This window comes from Rana temporaria, chromosome 13, assembly GCF_905171775.1.
Source record: "Rana temporaria chromosome 13, aRanTem1.1, whole genome shotgun sequence".
NCBI classification, from domain to species: Eukaryota; Metazoa; Chordata; class Amphibia; order Anura; family Ranidae; genus Rana; species Rana temporaria.
In genome coordinates, this window is record NC_053501.1 from 78,342,950 (window position 1) to 78,363,704 (window position 20,755).

The following is a 20,755-nucleotide window of genomic DNA, read 5'->3' on the forward strand; positions in this document are numbered from 1 at the left end:
AGACCATTCGTTGGAATCTATGAACCCCCGAGATAGGTGGTTGGCCCTTGAGTTGAGATGACCGGGCAGATAGACTGCTTTTAGGTCTTTAGATTCCTTTCTGCCCAAAGGATTATGGTTTCCACTTCCCTCAGCAGGGACCTGCTGCGCGTTCTTTCTTGTCTGTGTCTATAAGACACCGCAGCCCTGTTGTCCATTCGGAGATGAACTGGTTTGCCTGTAACCTCAAATTTCTAGGGCTAGCAATGCAAAAGGTAGGCTGCCCGGACCTCCAGGATATTTGATACCAGGCCTGTTGTATGGAAGGACCATCTTCCTTGCCCTGAGATCTGGATTCAGTGTGAGCCCCCACCTGCTGCACTGGCATCGGTAGTAATTGTGATCCAGTTGACATGTCCTGATGGATGTGATTTCATAAGCGTGTGTTTCTTCATCCACCAATGTAGACTCCTGGGCATCAGGGTCGTCAGGTGTATGGGTTGAGATAGATACCGTCTGTTCGACAGCCTCAAGAACTCCAGCTGGAAATGTCTCAAATGCCAATACCATAGGGATGCATGACGACATCTGGCATATCAGGCTCAGACTGTTCAAGGCCCACGGGTAGGATGTCACACTGACTTCCTTCAACTGCCGAATAGTGGATGTTACCTTTTGAGGCGGGAAGTATACTGTACCGTTCTGTTTCACTAATTGGGCTGGATCCTTCTCCAGGAGACGAAGGTCATCCCAGTAGTGGTATATTCGGAGCCATTATTCTCTTAGAGGGGCTATGATGGCAATTAGGGTCTTCGTAAAGACTTTTGGTGGCGTGCAGAGGCCGAATGGGAGGCTCAGAAATTGAAGATGTACATGCCCCGCTGCAAACCTCGGATATTTCTGGAAAGGATGGAGTGCAGGTACATGCAGGTAAGCATCCTGCAAGTCTATTGATAACATCCAATCCCCTGGTTCGATTACACGAATAATCGTTTGTAGCGAATCCATTTAGAATTTTCTAGGAAGATATAGCGATTTAGCCTCTTCAGGTCTATCACAGGTCTCCAACCTCTGTTTCTCTTGGGGACTAGAAACAGGGTGGAGTAAAAAACAAAAATCTTTCTGATGGAGATACTGGAACCACTGCTTGTTGTTCCTGCAAGGAGAGAAGAAATCGCTGTAGTGCTTCCCCTTTTCTGGGGGGACCTCGACACCCTTGTCGGAGAAAATAAGTCTGGGGGGGGGGGCTTTTGTCTAGAAGTGACCGTATTTAACTGTGAAGACTACCCATGGATCCCTGCACTTTGTTTCCAGATCCTCGAGAAGGGCTTGGGCCTGGCCCCCACAGGGATCGCTTGGGATGGCCTGGTGGCAAAAGGATTTAGCAGAATCCTGTGGGGTAGGCACGAGTCTCCATGTCTTGAGGAAGGTGGACTGCGTGCTTCTCCAATTTTGCCTAAAGCCTTTCCTCTGTCTGGATTGTCGCATTGACCTCGCGGAGCATCAAAATTAATCGATCGTGGCTTCACCAATAAGATCTGCTGAGAGCTTTAGCTCAAATAAGGCCCTGATGATGTCCCCCATTGGGATATGCTGTTGGATTGCCAACTCCATATCATCTGTCCAGGCGCATAGGGCGTTTGACACGGATGTCAGGGCTATCGCAGGTTTACAAGCGTTGCCCACCATCTGGTGGGAGATCAAGATCAATCCTATCTAGTAGATCCTTAAATGAAGTCGAGTCTTCCATGGGCAATGTGACGTTCTTTGCCAACCCTACCACAGCTGCATCGACTACTGGAGGGCCCTCCAGCATTGCGGAATCGCCCTTTGAGAGGGGGTATAACTTTCCTAGTCGAACAATGGAGAATTTTCTCTCCGTCTTCTTCCACTCTTCCTTAATCACACTCCTGATCTTGCCCATGAGAGGGAAAAAGGAAATCTGGCATTTGAGAAAGGGGAAGCATGACTTAGACTTCTGTGTCAGTCCCTTCCCAGCTGATCGCTTGTTTTACCGCCTGCACATAAGGCTAGACCATGATGAAAGCAAAACCAAAAGCATCTAGATCATCAGAGAAGTCCCCTGAGATGGCATTCTCTTCCTGATGTTTAAAGGAAGAAGCAGGCATCGGGCGAGAGATTTCGCTTGATGAAGGCCCGGGAATGGATGCCTCAGCTGTTTGCTCCTGAGTAGGAGATGCTGGTTGTTGCGGCGGCATTGTGGCTCCCAATTCCGTGAGGGAATTCTTTACTGCATTCTTAAGTAGGTCCGCCACTCGCAGGCTTTCGGGCATTCTGTCCACTGTGCAATTTCGACAGATCAGTTTGTCTGGAAGTGGGGTGGCTCCACGGGCCTGACATTTCAGAGATCTAGGCTTCGGAGAGCACGAGTGACGGCGTTTTTTTTTTTTTTGCCCGATGATTTCCTGCCACTCCTATGATCTCCATGCCTGGACAACCCGTCTCTACTGGGACTAGAGTCACCATCGTCCTCATGTCGCCTTGAGGTCTTCTTAGACATCTTCTGGCGTACAGGGCTGAAATACATAAAAGTACCAGCCTCTGTGCACTCTTTTTTAAGATCTGTAAGCTTACCTGGACGTAGGTTCTTACCTCAACTGTAGAGTAGGATCTTGTACAGGCGGCGAATGGCTCATGCTGGGTGGCTTAGCAGAAGTAGCAGCCAAGAAAAAAAATAAAGAAGAATCCACTGGCCAGATCCTAATTTGGCAAAGGGGAATTTACCTCTAAATAAATGGTGTGTTTTTTTTTAAGTTCCCGGAAATACGAATATATATTTTTCTTTATATGTGTATTTATCTTTTTATTATTTTTTTTTTATATATTGAAGTATAAAAAAAATAAAAAAAATAAACATAGTACACATATCCCCCTTATTTAAATTTTTTTTTTTTTTTATTTACCTGAAGAGAAGTGAGTGTTTCCCTGGAGCTTTCTGAACGTGTAGTTGTTCCTGCAGCCTTTAGGCATCTCACGGAGGCCACTGGAGGGATCAGGAAAGGCAAAGAACACCTCTGTGTTGTGCCTGAAGTTTTGTGGGCAAAAGGCTTCGCTCTGCCCTTATCCAAAATGGCCGCTGCGGCCTCCGGATCAACCGCGCACCGACCGACGGTAGGAGAACCCGGAAGATTTGCACCGCCTGCGCATGCGCAGAACGCTACGGAAGACGCCACAAGTAAATAAAATGCCGGCGCTGAGCGAGCACGCGGCTGCGAAGGAGCTGGAAAAGTGACAGAGGACTAGAAAAGTAAAAAGGGAATAAGATCAGAGAAGACCAGAGTGAAGGAAAGTTGGGGAGAAACCTAGAGAGGAAAAAAAAAGAGAAATACAGAAATAGCTGCTACCTCTGTTGCCAGAACTGAGCTAATGCCTAAAAACAATTGTGCAGATAAAGCTCTTAGTTAAGAGACAAACTGCTTGTCCCAAAAGATCCTACAGATCCTACAGATTAGCTGCCCAAGAGAAGGGACCGTGTACGGGAGAGGCTTGAACCTGGACGGAAGCTGCTGAATGCGGAAGGTAAGGACGATCGACCAGAATTCACTGCCATGAGGTATGAGGAAAAAAAAGGAGAATGCTGGGGCTGCACTAACCATTTCTTTTATAATATTCACTAGTCCTGAGGGAGGAGCCAAGGCGGAGCTTGTCACAGGTATGCTGTCATGGAGGCACCAGGAAAGAGGCTTTAATGATGACTCCAATTTCTTATCAACGGGGTGTTTTAAGCCCTGTGCATTATCCACCGGACAAGTTAAGTTCTTATTTAAGGAAGAGACTGCTGCATCCATGGCTGGCATGCTCTATTTCTTAGTGAACATATCCATTCGATATAAAAGGGAAAACCTCTTAAGAGGAACAAAAATTGTGTCAGGATGTTCCCAATCAGCATACACCGCCTCTTCCAACAGGGTGTGTAGGGGAAAGCCTGTGTGGCCTGAAGAGGTCTCAGGGATCCCAAAGAGGACCAGGAAGGCTCAGTGACCTCTGTAAGGCCCCATACACACGAGAGAATTTATCCGCAAATACGGTCCAGCGGATAGATTTGTTTAGCATGTCAAGCGGATAGATTTGTTTAGCATGTCAGCAAATATTTATCTGCTGGAATCCATCCCAGAGGATAAATATCCGTGGAAAAAGATCCGCTGGAGTGTACACACCATAGGATCTATCCGCTGAAACCCATTCGCTGGGATTTTTCAGCGGATGGATTCTATCGTGTGTATGGGGCCACAAGGCTTCACTTCCTGATTCTCTTACCCAAGATGGTGGGCAGATTAGCTTCGGGTGCTGACATTGTGGTAAGTGTCCATATATTAAAAGTCAGCGGCTGCAGTATTTGTAGCTGCTGACTTTTAATAGTGCCTCTGTGATTGAGAGGCAGATACCGGCTGGATATGTCCTTGTCCAGATTGCTCAGAAGCAGACTCATTCGCCAGGCCATCCACAGAATCCTGAGCTTTAGGCTCTTCCCCATCTTCAACCCATTCCTGCTTCAGACATGGAGGCTCCAGGGAGGGGGATCTGTCGTGCTACTTGCCACCCTGTGGGATGGTGTTATATAGGGTTATATAAAAGTTATATAGGGGATAACTTCCTGTCTAAAGAACTTGGTCTAACAGTTCTTCATGAATGACTCAAAATACAACAGAGAAGGTCCTCCATGAGACATTTTCTAAAAAAATGTTTTTATTTGCACAAGTTTGTTTACTCTGAGGACTACATAGATATTTTTAAGTACCATAGTTTGACGCCATTCCACGGGTGTGCACATTTTTACAACGTGACATTTAGGGTATCAATTTAATCGGTGTAACATCATCTTTCACAGCATACAAAAAAATTGGGCCAACTTTACTATTTTCTAATTTTTTTTGTTAAAAAAGTGTATTTTTTCCCTAAAAATTGTGTTTGTAAGACTGTTGTGCAAATATGGCATGATTTTTTTTTTGCAATGATCTCCATTTTATTCTCTTGGGTCTATTTTTAAAAAAAATATATAATGTTTAGGGGTTCTAAGTATTTTTCTAGCAAAAAGTACTGATTTTAACTTGTAAACACCACATTTCAGAAATAGGCTTGGTCCTTAAGTGGTTAGTGTTAAACAGATTGAGCTAGATTCACGAACAGTTTACGCCGGCGTATCTATTGATACGCTGCGTAAGTTAAAAGATGCGCCGTCGTATCTATGCGCGGTATTCAGGGAACAAGATACGCCTGAATGTCTGCTTCCTCCGACCGACGTAAGTCTTAGTACGCCGTCGTATCTAGGGTGCATATTTATGCTGGCCGCTAGGGGCGCTTCCATAGATTTACACGTAGAATATGTAAATGAGCTAGATACGCCAATTCACGAACGTACTTGCGCCCGCTACGCCGTTTGCGTAAGGCTTACGTTCGCCGTAAAGTTACCTCTGCTATATGAGGCGCAGCCAATGTTAAGGTATGGACGTCGGAACAGCCATCAAATTTTACGTTGTTTACGTAAGTCGTATGTGAATGGGGCTGTGCGTAGGTTACGTTCACGTCTTTCGCACTGAGCCGTCGTATCTTAGGGAGTATATGCGACGTGATTCTGAGCATGCACGCGCATGCGCCGGTCGATCGGCCCTTCATTTACATGGGGTCACGGCTAATTTAAATGAGGCACGCCTACTACCTGCCTACTTTGAATTAGGCGGGATTACGCCGGCCCATTTACACTACGCCGGCGCAACGTACGGCGCAAGATCTTTGAGAATACTGTTCTGGGCTCCCTGTTTTACGTCGGCGTAGCGCATATGAGATGCGCTACGCCGGCCAAAAGATGCGCCAAGCTACCTGAATCTAGCTCATTGTCTCCATCCTCCAAATACCACTTTTGCTGACCAGCTTTGTCTCTTAAATTAAGTGGAAACATGACAGACTTAGTGGCTGGACCACCAGGTGAAAAAAAACGAATACAACTAAAACGAATGCAGGCTTCTTGGTTCAGTAAGTTCCATGGTCTCCTTGTCTTGTAGTGTAATGTAACAAGTTTAAACTGAAGTGCTACACCACCGCTAAGAGGTGTAGCAGACAGAACTTGATTTTGTTGTCTTAACTTTCTATGTATTGATATGGATATATGTTCCCAATTAAGGGATAGGGCGTGGGACTTATTTGGGTATGTCCAAACAATTATCAATAGGTAAGAAATAATAATAGCTCTGGAACCGCAGAAACCATACACCACGGACAAAACTTGTATATATAAAAAATCTTTTTAATTTTTCACATTACTACATACAGACAAAGCTAAAAAGCATGATCATATGATGCTTATAGAAGCTTATGCATATTATATTTATGGAATTGTAATTGTGTCTTCAACATTTTTTGATCTGCATATTATGTATGTTTATATGTTTGCAGTGTCTCATTATATTTTCATTCATTCATAGATTGTTTTATATACATATATGTCCCTGAGGAAGCCCGAATGGGCGAAACATGTCGGACCCACTGTATATAACAGTATTAAATTCTACCAATGGTGAAATAATTTTTTTTATATGATCATGCTTTTTAGCTTCGTCTGTAGGTAGTAATGTGAAAAATTAAAATTATTTTTTATATATACAAGTTTTGTCCATGGTGTATGGTTTCTGCGGTTCCAGAGCTATTATTATTTCTTACCTATTGATAATTGTTTGGACATACCCAAATTGCATTCGCACAGTCCCACGCCCTATCCCTTAATTGGGAACATATATCCATTTCTCTACCAGGGACGGTAATGCTTTTGGCCACTTCTCCAGTTCTATTTGTGCAAGCTATATATATATATATATATATATATATATATATATATATATATATATACTCTCTTTCTATTCTATGTATTGATATTAACCACTTGCTTACTGGGCACTTAAACCCCCCCCCCCCTCCTGCCCAGACCAATTTTCAACTTTCAGCGCTCTCACTCTTTGAATGACAATTGTGCGGTCATGCTACACTGTACCCACATTTTTTATCATTTTCCCCACAAATAGAGCTTTCGTTTGGTGGTATTTGATCACCTCTGTTTTTTTTTTTTTTCAAAAGACCCCAAAAAATAAAATAAATACAAAACTGTCTTATATTGTGTTATAACATTTTGCAAACGGGGAATTTTTCTCCTTCATTGATGTACGCTGATGAGGCTGCACTGATGGGCTGCACCGATAGGCACAGATAAGGCGACATTGATAGGTATCACAGGTGGGCACTGATGGGTGACACTGAAGGGCATTGATAGGTGGCACTGGTGGGCACTGAGAACTGGCACTGATAGGTGGCAATGATGGGCACTGATAGGTGGCAATGATGGGCACTGATAGGTGGCAATGATGGGCACTGATTGGTGAGACTGATAGCAGCACTGCTAGGTGGCACTGATGAAGCACTGACTGGCACCACTGGTGGGCATTGATAGGAGGCAGTGATGGGCACTGATAGGTGGTACTGATTGGCACTGGTGGTCACTGGCAGGTGGCACTGGCAGGCGGTACTGGTGTGCAATAATGAGGCTGATGTGCCTCTTCCACTGGGGACCGATGTCCTTTACACAGGAGCCGGTGATTGCCTTTTTTTTTTCTCCTCACGCGGTCAGCACAATAAGAAAAAAAAAACGATGAACAAACCTTGTTTATATCACGTGATCAGCTGTCATTGGCTGACAGCTGATCATGTGGTAAGGGGTCGGGACCAGCCCCTTACTGGGATCTGTGATCACCCGAGTCTCTGTGACTTGGTGATCGCAGCAGGAGGCGTGCGGGGCGTCGTTCTGGCAATTGGGGGTCCGCGCTGTAGCCGTCATTCAGCTTTAGCGCAGTCTCCTAGTGGTTAAAAAAATCAAACTAAATAAAATGGAAGCGCCTACAATGGCAGAGCACAGCAGGGCTAGACATCCCAAACAAAAAATAGTAAAGTAGTATACACACAATGGCAATATATGTTGTACAGCATAGACCCAAAAGATGTCCAGAAGAAAGGTAGGGGGGGTTAGAGTAGAAATGATATAGGTGGATAAAAGAAGAAAAAAGGAATCAGAGGGATAGAAGTGAACAGCACCTTTGATATGCCAGTGTGATAACATTCACAGACCTTGTCAGCAGCTGGTTTGTCAGCAGTATTTTAACCCTATGAGTAAATACAATTCAGTAAGTGCTCACAAAAACGCATCTCAAAAGCTGGGATGTGAAACCCTAGTTGCTGCACAAAGTACAAAAAAAAACAATGTTTTAACAAAAACTAAAATAAAATGTAAGAGCAGTTAGTTTGTGTGTTAAATACAAGGTTTGCTCCGATACCACTTTTTTAGGACTGAGTACAAGTACCGATACTTTTTTTTATGTACTCGCCGATACCGAATACAGATACTTTTTTTTAAATGTGTCTCCAAATGCAGCCATGTCCCCCACATATTGCAGCCATGTCCCCCACATATTACAGCCATGTCCCCCACATATTTCAGCCATGTCCCCCACATATTTCAGCCATGTCCCCCACATAATGCAGCCATGTCCCCCACATAATGCAGCCATGTCCCCCACATAATGCAGCCATGTCCCCCACATATTACAGCCATGTCCCCCACATAATGCAGCCATGTCCCCCACATAATGCAGCCATGTCCCCCACATATTACAGCCATGTCCCCCACATAATGCAGCCATGTCCCCCACATATTGCAGCCATGTCCCCCACATATTGCAGCCATGTCCCCCACATATTGCAGCCATGTCCCCCACATATTGCAGCCATGTCCCCCACATATTACAGCCATGTCCCCCACATATTACAGCCATGTCCCCCACATATTCCAGCCATGTCCCCCACATATTCCAGCCATGTCCCCCACATATTCCAGCCATGTCCCCCACATATTCCAGCCATGTCCCCCACATATTCCAGCCATGTCCCCCACATAATGCAGCCATGTCCCCCACATATTCCAGCCATGTCCCCCACATATTCCAGCCATGTCCCCCACATAATGCAGCCATGTCCCCCACATAATGCAGCCATGTCCCCCACATAATGCAGCCATGTCCCCCACATATTCCAGCCATGTCCCCCACATATTCCAGCCATGTCCAGCCATGTCCCCCACATAATGCAGCCTACATACCTTGATGATGCCGCATGTGCCGCCGTTAATCAGCGTGCGGGGGACATTACAGCTTTTGTTTGAATAGCTGTATCCCCGCCGCATATAGACACTCCCCCTTGCGCGGGATTGGACAGATCATCCATCCAATCCCGCGCAAGGGGGAGTGTCTGCACGCGGCGGGGATACAGCTATTCAAACGAAAGCTGTAATGTTCCCCGCACGCTGATTAACGGCGGCGGCGGCCTTGCGGCGATGGGTTTGCGGCGGGGGGGGGGGTACAAGTATTCTATTTTAGTATCGGGGGTATTTGCGGGAGTACGAGTACTCCCGCAAATACTCGGTATCGGTAATTTAATAGGGATGCCAGGCTTAGATATACAACCATATGCACTTCTGTCAAACATTTCTGGTTGGCTTACCTTCGATCCCATGTATGTGTTTCTTATTTTCCACCAACGCATTTCCAGAAGGTCGTTTTTAAAATGAAGTACCAAGTACTCTGACAAAAAATGTATAGCAAATATACATGGATCCTGAAGTAGAGCCTGATCAATGACAGCCAGCTGCAGATTCTTGTCATCAACTCTTTTTAATAACTGGATAATAGGTAAAATAAAACACAACATAATTACTCTCTTTAAATTATGCTCACATAATTTGTAATAAAAACATTTGCCATTCTGAAGCTTCTCTCCAACCACTTTGCATATTTTATACATACTGTGATTCTGTACTTGCCAAATATGTTGCAGAAATCTCGCTTCACTAAGTCTGGCTGCAGCTATTTTAACTGTGGGTAGCTGCAGCCTGTTAACTTCCTGGATTTACACAGACACACCTCCAGCTCTGCAGCTCTCATTGACCCTCCTATGACTCATCCCCCATTCCTTGCTGGCAAACTCTCACAAGAGTTAGGCCGCGTACACATGGTCGGTCAAAACCAATGGAAACGGACTGAAGGACCGTTTCATCGGTCCAAACCGATGGTGTGTGGGCCCCATCGGTCAGTTATCCTTCGGTCAAAAATTTTAGAACTTGCTTTAAAATTGAACCGATGGACGCCTAACCGATAGGTCAAAACGACCGTTAGTATGCAAAAGCATCGGTTAAAAACCAGCGCATGCTCAGAATCAAGTCGACGCATGCTTAGAAGCATTGAACTTCATTTTTCTCAGCACGTCGTTGTGTTTTACGTCACCGCATTGGACTCGATTGTTTTTTTAACTGATGGTGTGTAGGCACATCAGTCCACTTCATCGGTTAACCGTTCTCATCGGATGGACCGACCGTGTTTATGCAGCCTTAGAGAGAGTGCAGTGCATGATGTCATATGCCTATGCTAATGACCAGACAAGAAACAGGAAGTGGGCTGTACAAGGTATTTACTGAAAATAAAATAATAATTACTATCCAAAGTTCAAACAACAAGGGCAGAGGATTTTTTAATAGATGGAAAGTTAAAAAAATTACTGAAGGACTGTCTGCTTTAAGGATGTTTATAATCTAAGTACACTGCACAGGTAACAGTATTGAAAACAAAATAAACAAAACATTTAAAAGCATGCAAACATTTTACCTAAAATCCACCTATAGGAAAATTATAGTTTTAAATGGGGCCACCCGTAAGGACATGCTCAAATAACCCTGCAAGGCTCCAGATTTTTTGCAAGCAATGGGGGAGTGGCCACAGGAGAGAGAAAGAAGAGAGATCGAGAGAAGGGTCCTTCTACTGTACTTCAAGATCAGGACTTTACAGGCAAGTCAAAAATCTCTTTATTCTACTTGTACAGTACATGACTTGTGTCCACAGGCAATAGGATGCCCCCAAGCTGAGGGGTGGGCAACAACATTGCAAACAGAACTGCCAAAAGGCCAACTCAGGCAACATGCAGACAACGGTTTGAAGCACCTTGCAGCCGAAGCATGAACATTCACCCGAGAGAATCTGGCCTGGAGAATGGATAATGTGTGAACAGAGGAATAGGTGGTGGCCTTGCAAATCAGGAAAGCAGATTCATGATGCTAGAAAGGCCAAAATATGCCAAGAGAGCTGGTGGAATGAGCACTTATGAATTAAAAGAGGTACCTTTCCATAAGGCAGTAGAACCTAGAAATGGTAACATGAAAGGGAGGATGTCCATTTCAAGGGCACAAAGGGCAGACAAAAAGGGACTTGATTTGTCAGTGGTCATGGTTGTCATGTAGGCTGACAGCCCTGACAACGTCCACACAGTGCAAGGGAATTTTCTTGGTGTGTTTTGGGGCAAGGCACAGGAAAGGAAGGACCTTGTACCTGTGCAAAACAAGAAAATGCCCTTTATGAGAGAGAGCTGGTAGAAAATATGCAATGTATCTGATACAAAACGGTTGTAAAATGCATGAAATGAATCAGATATGAATTGATAGTAAGGAGTATTGAACGAATCTGATACAAATTGGTTGTAGATTGTATGCTACCCCTTGCTTTGAAACCGAACACCTACCAACCACCCATCCCCCCAGGCTAATCAAGTGCAGACAAGGCACCATGTGAGACCAATTACCACCTCAATCTGCCAAAGAACCCATACAAACACATGCTAATCTCCAAATGGATTTACAAATGAATCGTATGTTTGGCAGAAGGAAGTTACAAATGTACCAAGCCTGAGCCGAATGATGTTAGAACATGAGCAACAGTAACTCAGAGGCAGATTTTTTTCCAAAAGGGATGCAGGATAGGAAGCATAACGAATTGCAAGATTGCATAAGATACGAAAAGGTTTGAATCCTACCTGCCACAGTAAGCGGGAACCGCCGGAGAAGACCATGAAGGGAGAAGCCGCAAAGCGCTTGCGATGTCAAATGCGATTGAATGCGCAGACTCATGGACATGAGGTGAGCTGGGAAGAGTCGGCCCAGTGACGTGTAGTACCGCACACTGAACCGACAAAGAGCATGTGTGAGTGGGCTGCTTAAATACCCTCCGGGCTCCTCCCATAAACTCAGGCCACCATACTGGCCTTCTTATATATATATATATATATATATATATATACATACATACATACATACATACACACACACACACATATACATACTACATCCCCTGTAAAGCTCCACTCTCCCTGGTTTCCCACTATTATATCTTGGTATACAATTTGGCAGCTGAAAAATATATATTATACATGTATGAAATCATTTCGGAAAAAAGGTTTTATATATATATATATCACTCTCCTTTCCTCTCCACCCCATGTTTCTATTTGGGGATAAATATCATGTACATTTCTAACTTTATTATAAACACTCAATTATGTTTCTTGATCATTTGAAAATGACATGTGTTACCTTTGTCTTTAGAATATACTTATTTGGTCATGTGCACTTATGTGTGAGATAGGAGATCATGAGGAAGCAGTGTTTTCCGCAAAATGCGTCAACCTTAGTTCTCTATTTCGACCAACAGCCATCCATATTTACAGTGGACAATGTTGGTAGTAAGATGACATTTGATATTAGTTTTATACATATTATTGTCAGAAATAACAGTTTTGTATTGTTCTATATATTAATGTATCTGCATCATCACTGGAGGGGTATTTAAAGTTCTACCATTTACTCTTTTGTGCTATATATTTTTAACAAGGATGACACCCTCCATTAGCACATATTTAGTCAAAAAAAAAAAAACCCTACACGCAACCAACAAAAACTTTTGTTAATATCTTTCACAGCAGCCAAGGGAGAATTTGTATTCGAGTGAAGATGTAGATCAGCCTGAATGGAGTCTACGGAATCTCCAGGGCACCTAAAGCAAAGGCTAGAGGATCCCTGATCCTAGTCACAAAACTGTTCAGTTTCTTGTTGAATCAGGATGTTAGTGTAGAGCACCCCCTAAAGAGCTTCAAATAAACTGGGATCCTCCACTATGCAGAGCCAGGCACACCAAATTTTCACAGGCACTCTCGAGTGTTTTTGTTATTTGGGTAATAACTTGGATAGGGATGGGAAGTTATGGGATGCCTATTTGATTTCAACACCTTCAGGGACAACTCTACCTGTATACATATATTATACTCCTCTTATACCAGCACATGCTTGCTTGCAGACCCTGGCTCGAACACTGTGGATACCTGACAGTCACTCAGTCAGATGAGAGCAAATAGCCCATTACATGCAGGAACCCGGTGTGTAGCAGAATTTCAATGTTCAGCTTGCATCACTCTTGTGGCTACTGATCCTAGCACCACCTTTTCAGGCACTGCAAACCCAACTGGCTGCAGCTGCCCCTTTCACTAGCCCTCCAGTCCTCCAGACTGACACTCCCCAGCCCACCCGGCTGACTCTCAGGAGATTTCCCAGGTGTGCTGACCTGCTCCCACTGTCCTTGTGCCTTGCTCCCATGCCTCCAGAAAGGGCTTCATCTGTATGTTTTGGTAGGAAACTTCCAGCACCTGAGCCACAGGCCCAAGGTCACCCCCCACCCAGACTAGGGGGCACCCTCAAGGGCCACGACAGCCTTATCAGCACTCCATCTCCATCTTCCACCCAACTTTCCTTCCTGTCATGACTCATGCCTATTCATGAGGTGGCTTGCCCTCTGTCAGCCCTTTACTGGAGATTGGCTGAGACCCTCATAAATATGCCAATCAGTTCCTCCTAACCTCCACCCACTATATCTGGAACATTCTCCAAATGTCCCAAAAAACAGGGGGAGGCACCAGAGAAGCTGCTGGGATGAGTCACCCAGCCCTGAACTAAAGTAATCCTGACCCAGATTACACAACTCAGGCTTAGCCCTGAGCTATGTTTTGCCTACCCTAACAGACCTACACTAACAAACCTAAATTGTTCCTAAATTGTTCCTTTAAAGCCTGTGTTCCATATCCTCCAGGCGAGCAGCGTGACTGGAGGACATAGATTGCACCTTTCACAGATCATGTTGTAGTGGCGCTACCTCATCCTCCACTATACTCATTAGACCCTCCAGCTCTGATGTACGATCTGATGTATGATCCCTAAGTTTCTGCATGTCCTGATGGACTAGTGCCAACTCAATTTCCACCCCTTAATTTCAGAGGCCAGGGTTGTCTGAGTGGTATAGCATATCCATAGGATGCATTAAGGTGAAAAAACACAAGGTTGCACAACCCCTTCAAATAAAGTGCCAAGTTCTCAAAAAAAGCATAAGTGCTCCAATATTGTTGCTGGTGCTCCACAAATACAAACAGTGCCGTGTGCCAAACTCCCCTGGTGTGACCCCACTCAATGAATGCCGTGGACCGACAGATTTGCAGTCTGGGGTCAAAACAGCTGAGATCAACAGGATTAGTTGCGGGACACAATGATTTCTCTAGAACCTCTCACAATGGTGGTTTCCATAAATATTCAAAGGTGCTCAATCAAATTCATATGTGGAGGACAAAGAAGGAACCAATAGTGAAGTACTGTATGGATGTAGAAAAATTGCGCTGGCCAGGCGCTACTTACAAGAAACCAAAATAAACAGGCATCATCATGAAGCTCTGGGTGCACCGCTGGTCGGGATGTGTTCCAGTGGGTGGAAGGGTGGAAGTGATGTCAGTGGTTCAGAGACCAGAAGTGCGTCAACATGTTTTGCCCCTCCAGGGCATCATCAAAGACATCACGCAATGCTTTGTGTAGCTAACTTATACTTGAGAAGCGGGTCCCTCCTCTCGCACAACCCAATAGGAAATAGCCAATTACCTTAGGTGCCACAACACCAACTTCCTTAATATGACATCATCTCCTGTTGACATATTGTACACTCAATTAAATGTTTATTACAATCAACATTTACATATAATAGTACTAAACAAATATACTTTTATAACATCATATGGAAAATGGCTATGTTACAAACATTATAAAAACCTTTGATCAATCATCGTAAAGATGTGCAAAGATGTATGATGAAATAAAAATAAATTAAAAATAGAAATAAAACAAAGATAAAATTTAATTAAAATTGAAAATAAGAAACACGGAATTAATTAGGTTTTTATAATGTTTGTAACATATCCATTCTCCATATGATGTTATAAAAGTATATATATTTTTTAGTACCATTATATGTAAACATTGATTGTAATGAGTTTCATTGAGCGTACAGTTTCCTATTGGGTTGTGTGAGAGGAGGGACCCACTTCTCAGGGATATAAATTAGTTCCCCGGGGGGGAATGCATGGCATGCAGTAAGACGTGATGGGGCTAGCACAACCATGACTATAGCACCGGCATTCTTTCTTGCACTGACCCGGGACACTTCGCATCCATTGCCACAACTGCTCCGCTACACCTGGCTGGAAATATCGCCGCGCTGCCATGGCCAGACGAGGAGCGGGATCCAAGCTTCTGCCCGACACCCCGGTCATGATGTCTGCCTCCCGCCCTGTTAAGGCGAAGGAGGCAGCGCAACAAATGTTTGGCAAAAGACTCTCCCTGAGGGACCCGCCATCTTCCCGGCTGCTAGATCCCAGGCATGATATGCAGAAATTGCAAGAGCGCAACCCTGCCCTGGAGGGATGCATTAGCACATTAGAGGATGAATGGCTGCCCCTACAGAGAGAGTCAGACACATACAGTCAGTGGCCTGCGGTGGGTGTCCCTGAAAGGGCAGAGGATAAAAACCTTGTGGCCTTCATTGAAGCATGGCTCACTGACACTTTTGGCCAAGATGCTTTTTAACCCATGTTTGCAGTGGAGAGGGCACATAGGGTCCCAGGAAGGCCGCCACCACAGGGTGCCCCATCACGTCCCTCCTTGTTCTGCCTCCTGAATTATAAAGACCGTGATGCCATACTGAGTAAAGCTAGAGCAGCTGGTACCCTCAAAGTGGACAACACCAAGGTCTTCCTGTTTCCAGATTTTTCAGAGGAGGTACAGAGGCAGAGCTCCAAATTCATGGACATAAAGAAACGGTTACGGATCCTCAACGTCCAACACTTTATGCTGTATCCCGCAAAGCTGAAAGTCATTGCCAATGGTAACTCACACTTCTTTGAAAATTCTGCGGGTGCTTTGTTTGAGTTCCTACAATTTAATAGACACTCTGCTAGCGCAGATGTGGTGTGGGGACTCTCTCAAGGAATTCCTGAGGGGTAACCTTATTCAGAAAATTACAGGCATCAAAAAACGTTCCAGGGAGTGGGAGGATAGAGTGCACAATGAGATGTAGCGTAGAGAACAGGCGCTGGTTACTGATCCTACCCAATGTAATCATGAGTCTTGGACTGAGGCTCAATTCCTGTATAACTCCGTAATAATGTCCGCAGCAGAGAAGATGAGATATTTTTTTCCAACAGGGCTATTTTGAGGAGGGGGAATGTTTTACTTATAGGTATTTATGTGATTTCTCTTTGCACATATCAAATACAACCCCACAAATATAAACTACCATAATATTGTAAACCAATAAGCAAAAACAGGTATCAGATCAGGTGTTATGCCTTCTATTGTTACATGCTTGTTACAGGCTTACTCATAGTATTAATCACTTCCCTACCGCGTCATTGTGAAATGACGGCGGCAGGAACCCCTCCTCGATCCAGGAGGACGTCATGTGACGTCCTGGGCTTTGTGGGGGGGATATCTGAATGATGCCTGCAGCTAGAGGCATAATTCAGATATCCTTCTCTTGTGCCGGCGATTCTGCACAACGTAAGAACGATCATAGCGGCGATTCCGCCGCTAGATCGTTCTTACAGGCGGCGGGAGGGGACATCCCCCCCCTCCCGCCGCCATCCGGTGCTTCTCCAGGCTCTCCCGTGCCATCGGGAGCCCGGAGAACGAATCGTCCGGCGCTGGCAGGAAGCATAGAGATGACTGGTGACCAGATGGTCACCAGTCATCTCTATGACCGTCAGAGGACCCGGGCGCGATGTGATGACGTCACGCCCGGGTCCTCGTAAGTAAACAAAGCCGCAATTGCGGCTGCTAAGCAACAGCAAGCATGAGATCGGTGAATTTTTTTTCACCGATTTCATGCTTTCCAGCCTGGAGGAGAGATGTGGGGTCTTATTGACCCCGCATCTCTCCATAAAGAGTACCTGTCACACACATTTCCTATTACAAGGGATGTTTACATTCCTTGTAATAGGAATAAAAGTGATAATAAAAAAAAAAATAAAAAAAAAAAAGTGTAAAAAAATAAATAAATATGTAAAATAAAAAAGAAATAAAAAATATTTTTTTTAACGCCCCTGTCCCCAGTAGCTCGCGCGCAGAAGCGAACGCACACGCAAGTCCCGCCGACATATGTAAACGCCGTTTAAACCACATATGTGAGGTATCGCCGCGTGCGTTAGAGTGCCAGCAACAATTCTAGCCATAGATCTCCTCTGTAAATCTAAACTGGTAACCTGTAAAAAATTTCAAAGCGTTGCCTATGGAGATTTTTAAGTACCGAAGTTTGGCGCAATTCCATGAGTGTGCGCAATTTTAAAGCGTGACATGTTAGGTATCTATTTACTCGGTGTAACATCATATTTCATATTTTACAAAAAAATGGGCTAACTTTACTGTTTTGTTATTTTTTTAATTCATGAAACAATTTTTTTCCAAAAAAAAAAGGCGTTTGAAAAATTATTGCGCAAATAGCGTACAAGATAAAACGTTTCAATGACCATCGTTTTATTCCCTAGGGTGTCTGCTAAAAAAACATATATAATGTTTGGGGGTTCTGCGTAATTTTCTAGCAAAAAAATTATGATTTGTACATGTAGGAGAGAAGTGCCAGAATAGGCCTGGTATGGATGTGTGTATAACTGCCCTGTATGGAAGTGGTTAAAGCCAAAGAAACCAAGGCAATTTTTATCTTCTTAAATGAAGGACAGTAATTGTAGTGTAGGCAGTTGATACAGGTTTCCTATAAAATGTTCCTGAACTATAGTAAATATATTGCTTTAAAAGATAATGGAAGTAAATAATGTACTTCTTAGTAAATGCTGTTTTAATATTTAAACCCTTACCACCCAGCCCTGGCACCCCTTTAAAGTGGATGTAAACCCTCCATACATCCAGTGAAGTGAACAGCCTCAGATGATACACAGATTAACCAAATTGTCCTACATAGGTTTTATATGTACATCTGCTGTCTTCACATTTGTATACTGTTTAGAAAGTTCAGATTTTGTTAGGAGATTTTCTCTTCCTGGTTACCACAGAGTGTTATGTCTGGGCATACAGCCAAGATAGCTAAAATTTCTGATTGGAGGAAAGGCACACACCCCCTCCCATCATAGGCAGAGACTTTCAGAGCTGTTTTGTAATAGGAGCTGCTCTCTGCTCATCTATTTTCGCAACCTCCTTTGACAAAAGATTCAGGCTGCTTTTGTCTTAAAAGTCAAAAAATATGTCAGGAGTTCTCAGGCTGATAACAGAGGAACCTTTCAGAAGAGAGCTATAAGACTTAGCTCATTGAAAATAGATAACAAAACACTGCAGATATATGTGCCCAGCTCAAATTTCATAATTCGGGGTTACATCCACGTTAACTGTGTCTTTACACCAGGGAGCAGGGAAGACTGTCTGGTCACATAATCACTGTGATTGGCTGTCACAATGATCACATGACCAGGAACCTGTCCTGCCAGCTCTCAATCATTATTAGAGACTGGGAGCTGTCTATGGTTAGAGTGGACCTCAACTTAAAACTTGATGATTTGCTATGTTATAGAAAACTTGTAGAAATGTTAACTGCACCTAAACCTAGAAAATATAAAGCTGCACACTTCCTGGCCTGATAATCCTGTATAGCTGTGTATATGCATTGTGAGACTTTTTGAAAAACAGCAACAAAGGTGCAGTATGTAGGACTTTTAAAAGCGCAGTGCACCTGCAGTGTGAATGGTTACATAGGATTTAACAGTTTTCATGCGCTTTTATCGCCCTGGAAAAGTGTGGCAATAGCACACCAGTGTGAAAGGGGCCTTAAACACTTGCAAACATTATTGAGCCCTGATAAAGGGTGTTGGCTGTTTTTTGGTTGCATCTTTGTTTTGGCCACAGGTTCTAGAGTTCTTTTAAAGTGGTTGCAAAGCTTAATTTTTTTTTTTTTTAAAACAAACATATACTTACCTCCACTGTGCAGTTCGTTTTGCACACAGTGGCCCGATCGTCCTCTTCTGGGGTCCCACGGCGGCTCTCTTGGCTCATCCCCGCAATAAATAACCCCCTCTGGGAAGCTCTCTCCCTGTCATACACTCTGTGTCCATAGACATAAAGTGTATGACTCGGCCGTGTCATTGGATTTGATTGACAGCAGTGGAAGCCAATGGCTGCGCTGCTATCAATCTATCCAATGAAGAGCCGATCAGGCATGGGGAGAAAGACGCGGGATTGCGCCCTCGGAGATTTCGAGCTCAGGTAATTAAAATGGGGGCTCGGGGGGGACTGCAGGGTGTTTTTTCACCTTAATGCATGGGATGCATTAAGGTGAAAAAACACAAAGGTTTGCAGACCCTTTAACAGCTTTCACCATATTTACACTGCAGATTATAAATATAGGAAAGCACATTTCTGCCAAATGTAGGTCTTTGGTTTTAGTACAAACCTGTCGTTTGGGAAAAAAAATTAAAACTTAAAACAATCCCTAATCCTGCAATAGGCAGCCATTGTTTCATACGTATATATGTACTTCTATTTACGTGAAAGGCTTATTGTAAGCAAGATTTTAGAAAATATTAATTTTCTTCACTTTAATTATTTTTTGTACCTGGAGAGATCTTTCTGTGTCTTTGTTGTCTAGAAGATGCAGCAAATGGTCAATGTAAACATCTCTGAAAAGATCCTTTGGAATCGGATAAAACAGCCCCCAGTCTTCACATAACTTATAATCCTAAAAAAAGAATATTAGACATAGTTTTAAATATAAAACAGAAGTATATTAATAAATGAATTAAAGGCTATTTGATAATAGTAGAATGAAATATCTTGGTATGGCAAACACCACATTTATTTTAAATATACAGTTACTTTATTAACCCCTTTCCACCACTCGTACACATATATAGGGCAGAAAGGAGGTGGGCCTTTTCCATGCTGCCACATATGAGCATACAGCCAGAGGGCAGTAGTTAAAGTGGATGTAACCCGATTCATGAAATTTGAGCTGGGCACATATATCTGCAGTGTTTCCTTATCTCTCTTCAAAGCACTGAGTCCCATGGCTTTCCCCTGCTCCATAGCTCCGTTATTAGCCTGATAACTTCTGACGAGTGCTCCGACACACAGACAGTGCAGAATTAGGAAGTAAAAATCCTAACGAGATGTATGAATTCTAAACAATATAGAAAGGAAAAGACAGCAGACATGCATGCACAATGTATGTAGGGCAGTGGTTCTCAACCTTCTAGTGCCGCGACCCCTTGATAAAATTGTCCAAGTTGTGGGGACCCCTAACAGTAAAATAATTTTCATAGCGTGGGTTGAAAGCACCAAAGGCAACACCTTGTAGTAATTCCCCCCCCCCCCCAACCCACGGACATTTAGCGCTCCCTGAGTCCCTCCCACTCGTACAGTATTAAAACCCCTTATAGTACATTTTAGTATGTACCACTCTTTCTCTTCTCCTTTCTTTCCCTTTCATCTCTCTATCCTAATTCCCCCCCCCCCTCTAACTCTTTCTTCCTTTTTTCC

The 20,755-nt window shown here is 43.8% G+C and overlaps 1 protein-coding gene across 2 annotated transcripts in view; it reads right to left on the reverse strand.

Moving 5' to 3' along the window:
* ZFYVE26 (zinc finger FYVE-type containing 26) overlaps positions 1-20,755 on the reverse strand; it is a 499,004-nt gene that overhangs the window by 234,044 nt on the left and 244,205 nt on the right. For both annotated transcript variants that reach the window (XM_040332529.1, XM_040332530.1), the window contains exons 21-22: positions 19,833-19,955; positions 9,535-9,711 (exon numbers count right to left, since the gene is read on the reverse strand). In XM_040332529.1, the coding sequence (XP_040188463.1) occupies positions 9,535-9,711; positions 19,833-19,955 (300 nt within the window). The remainder of the gene's footprint in view (positions 1-9,534; positions 9,712-19,832; positions 19,956-20,755) is intronic.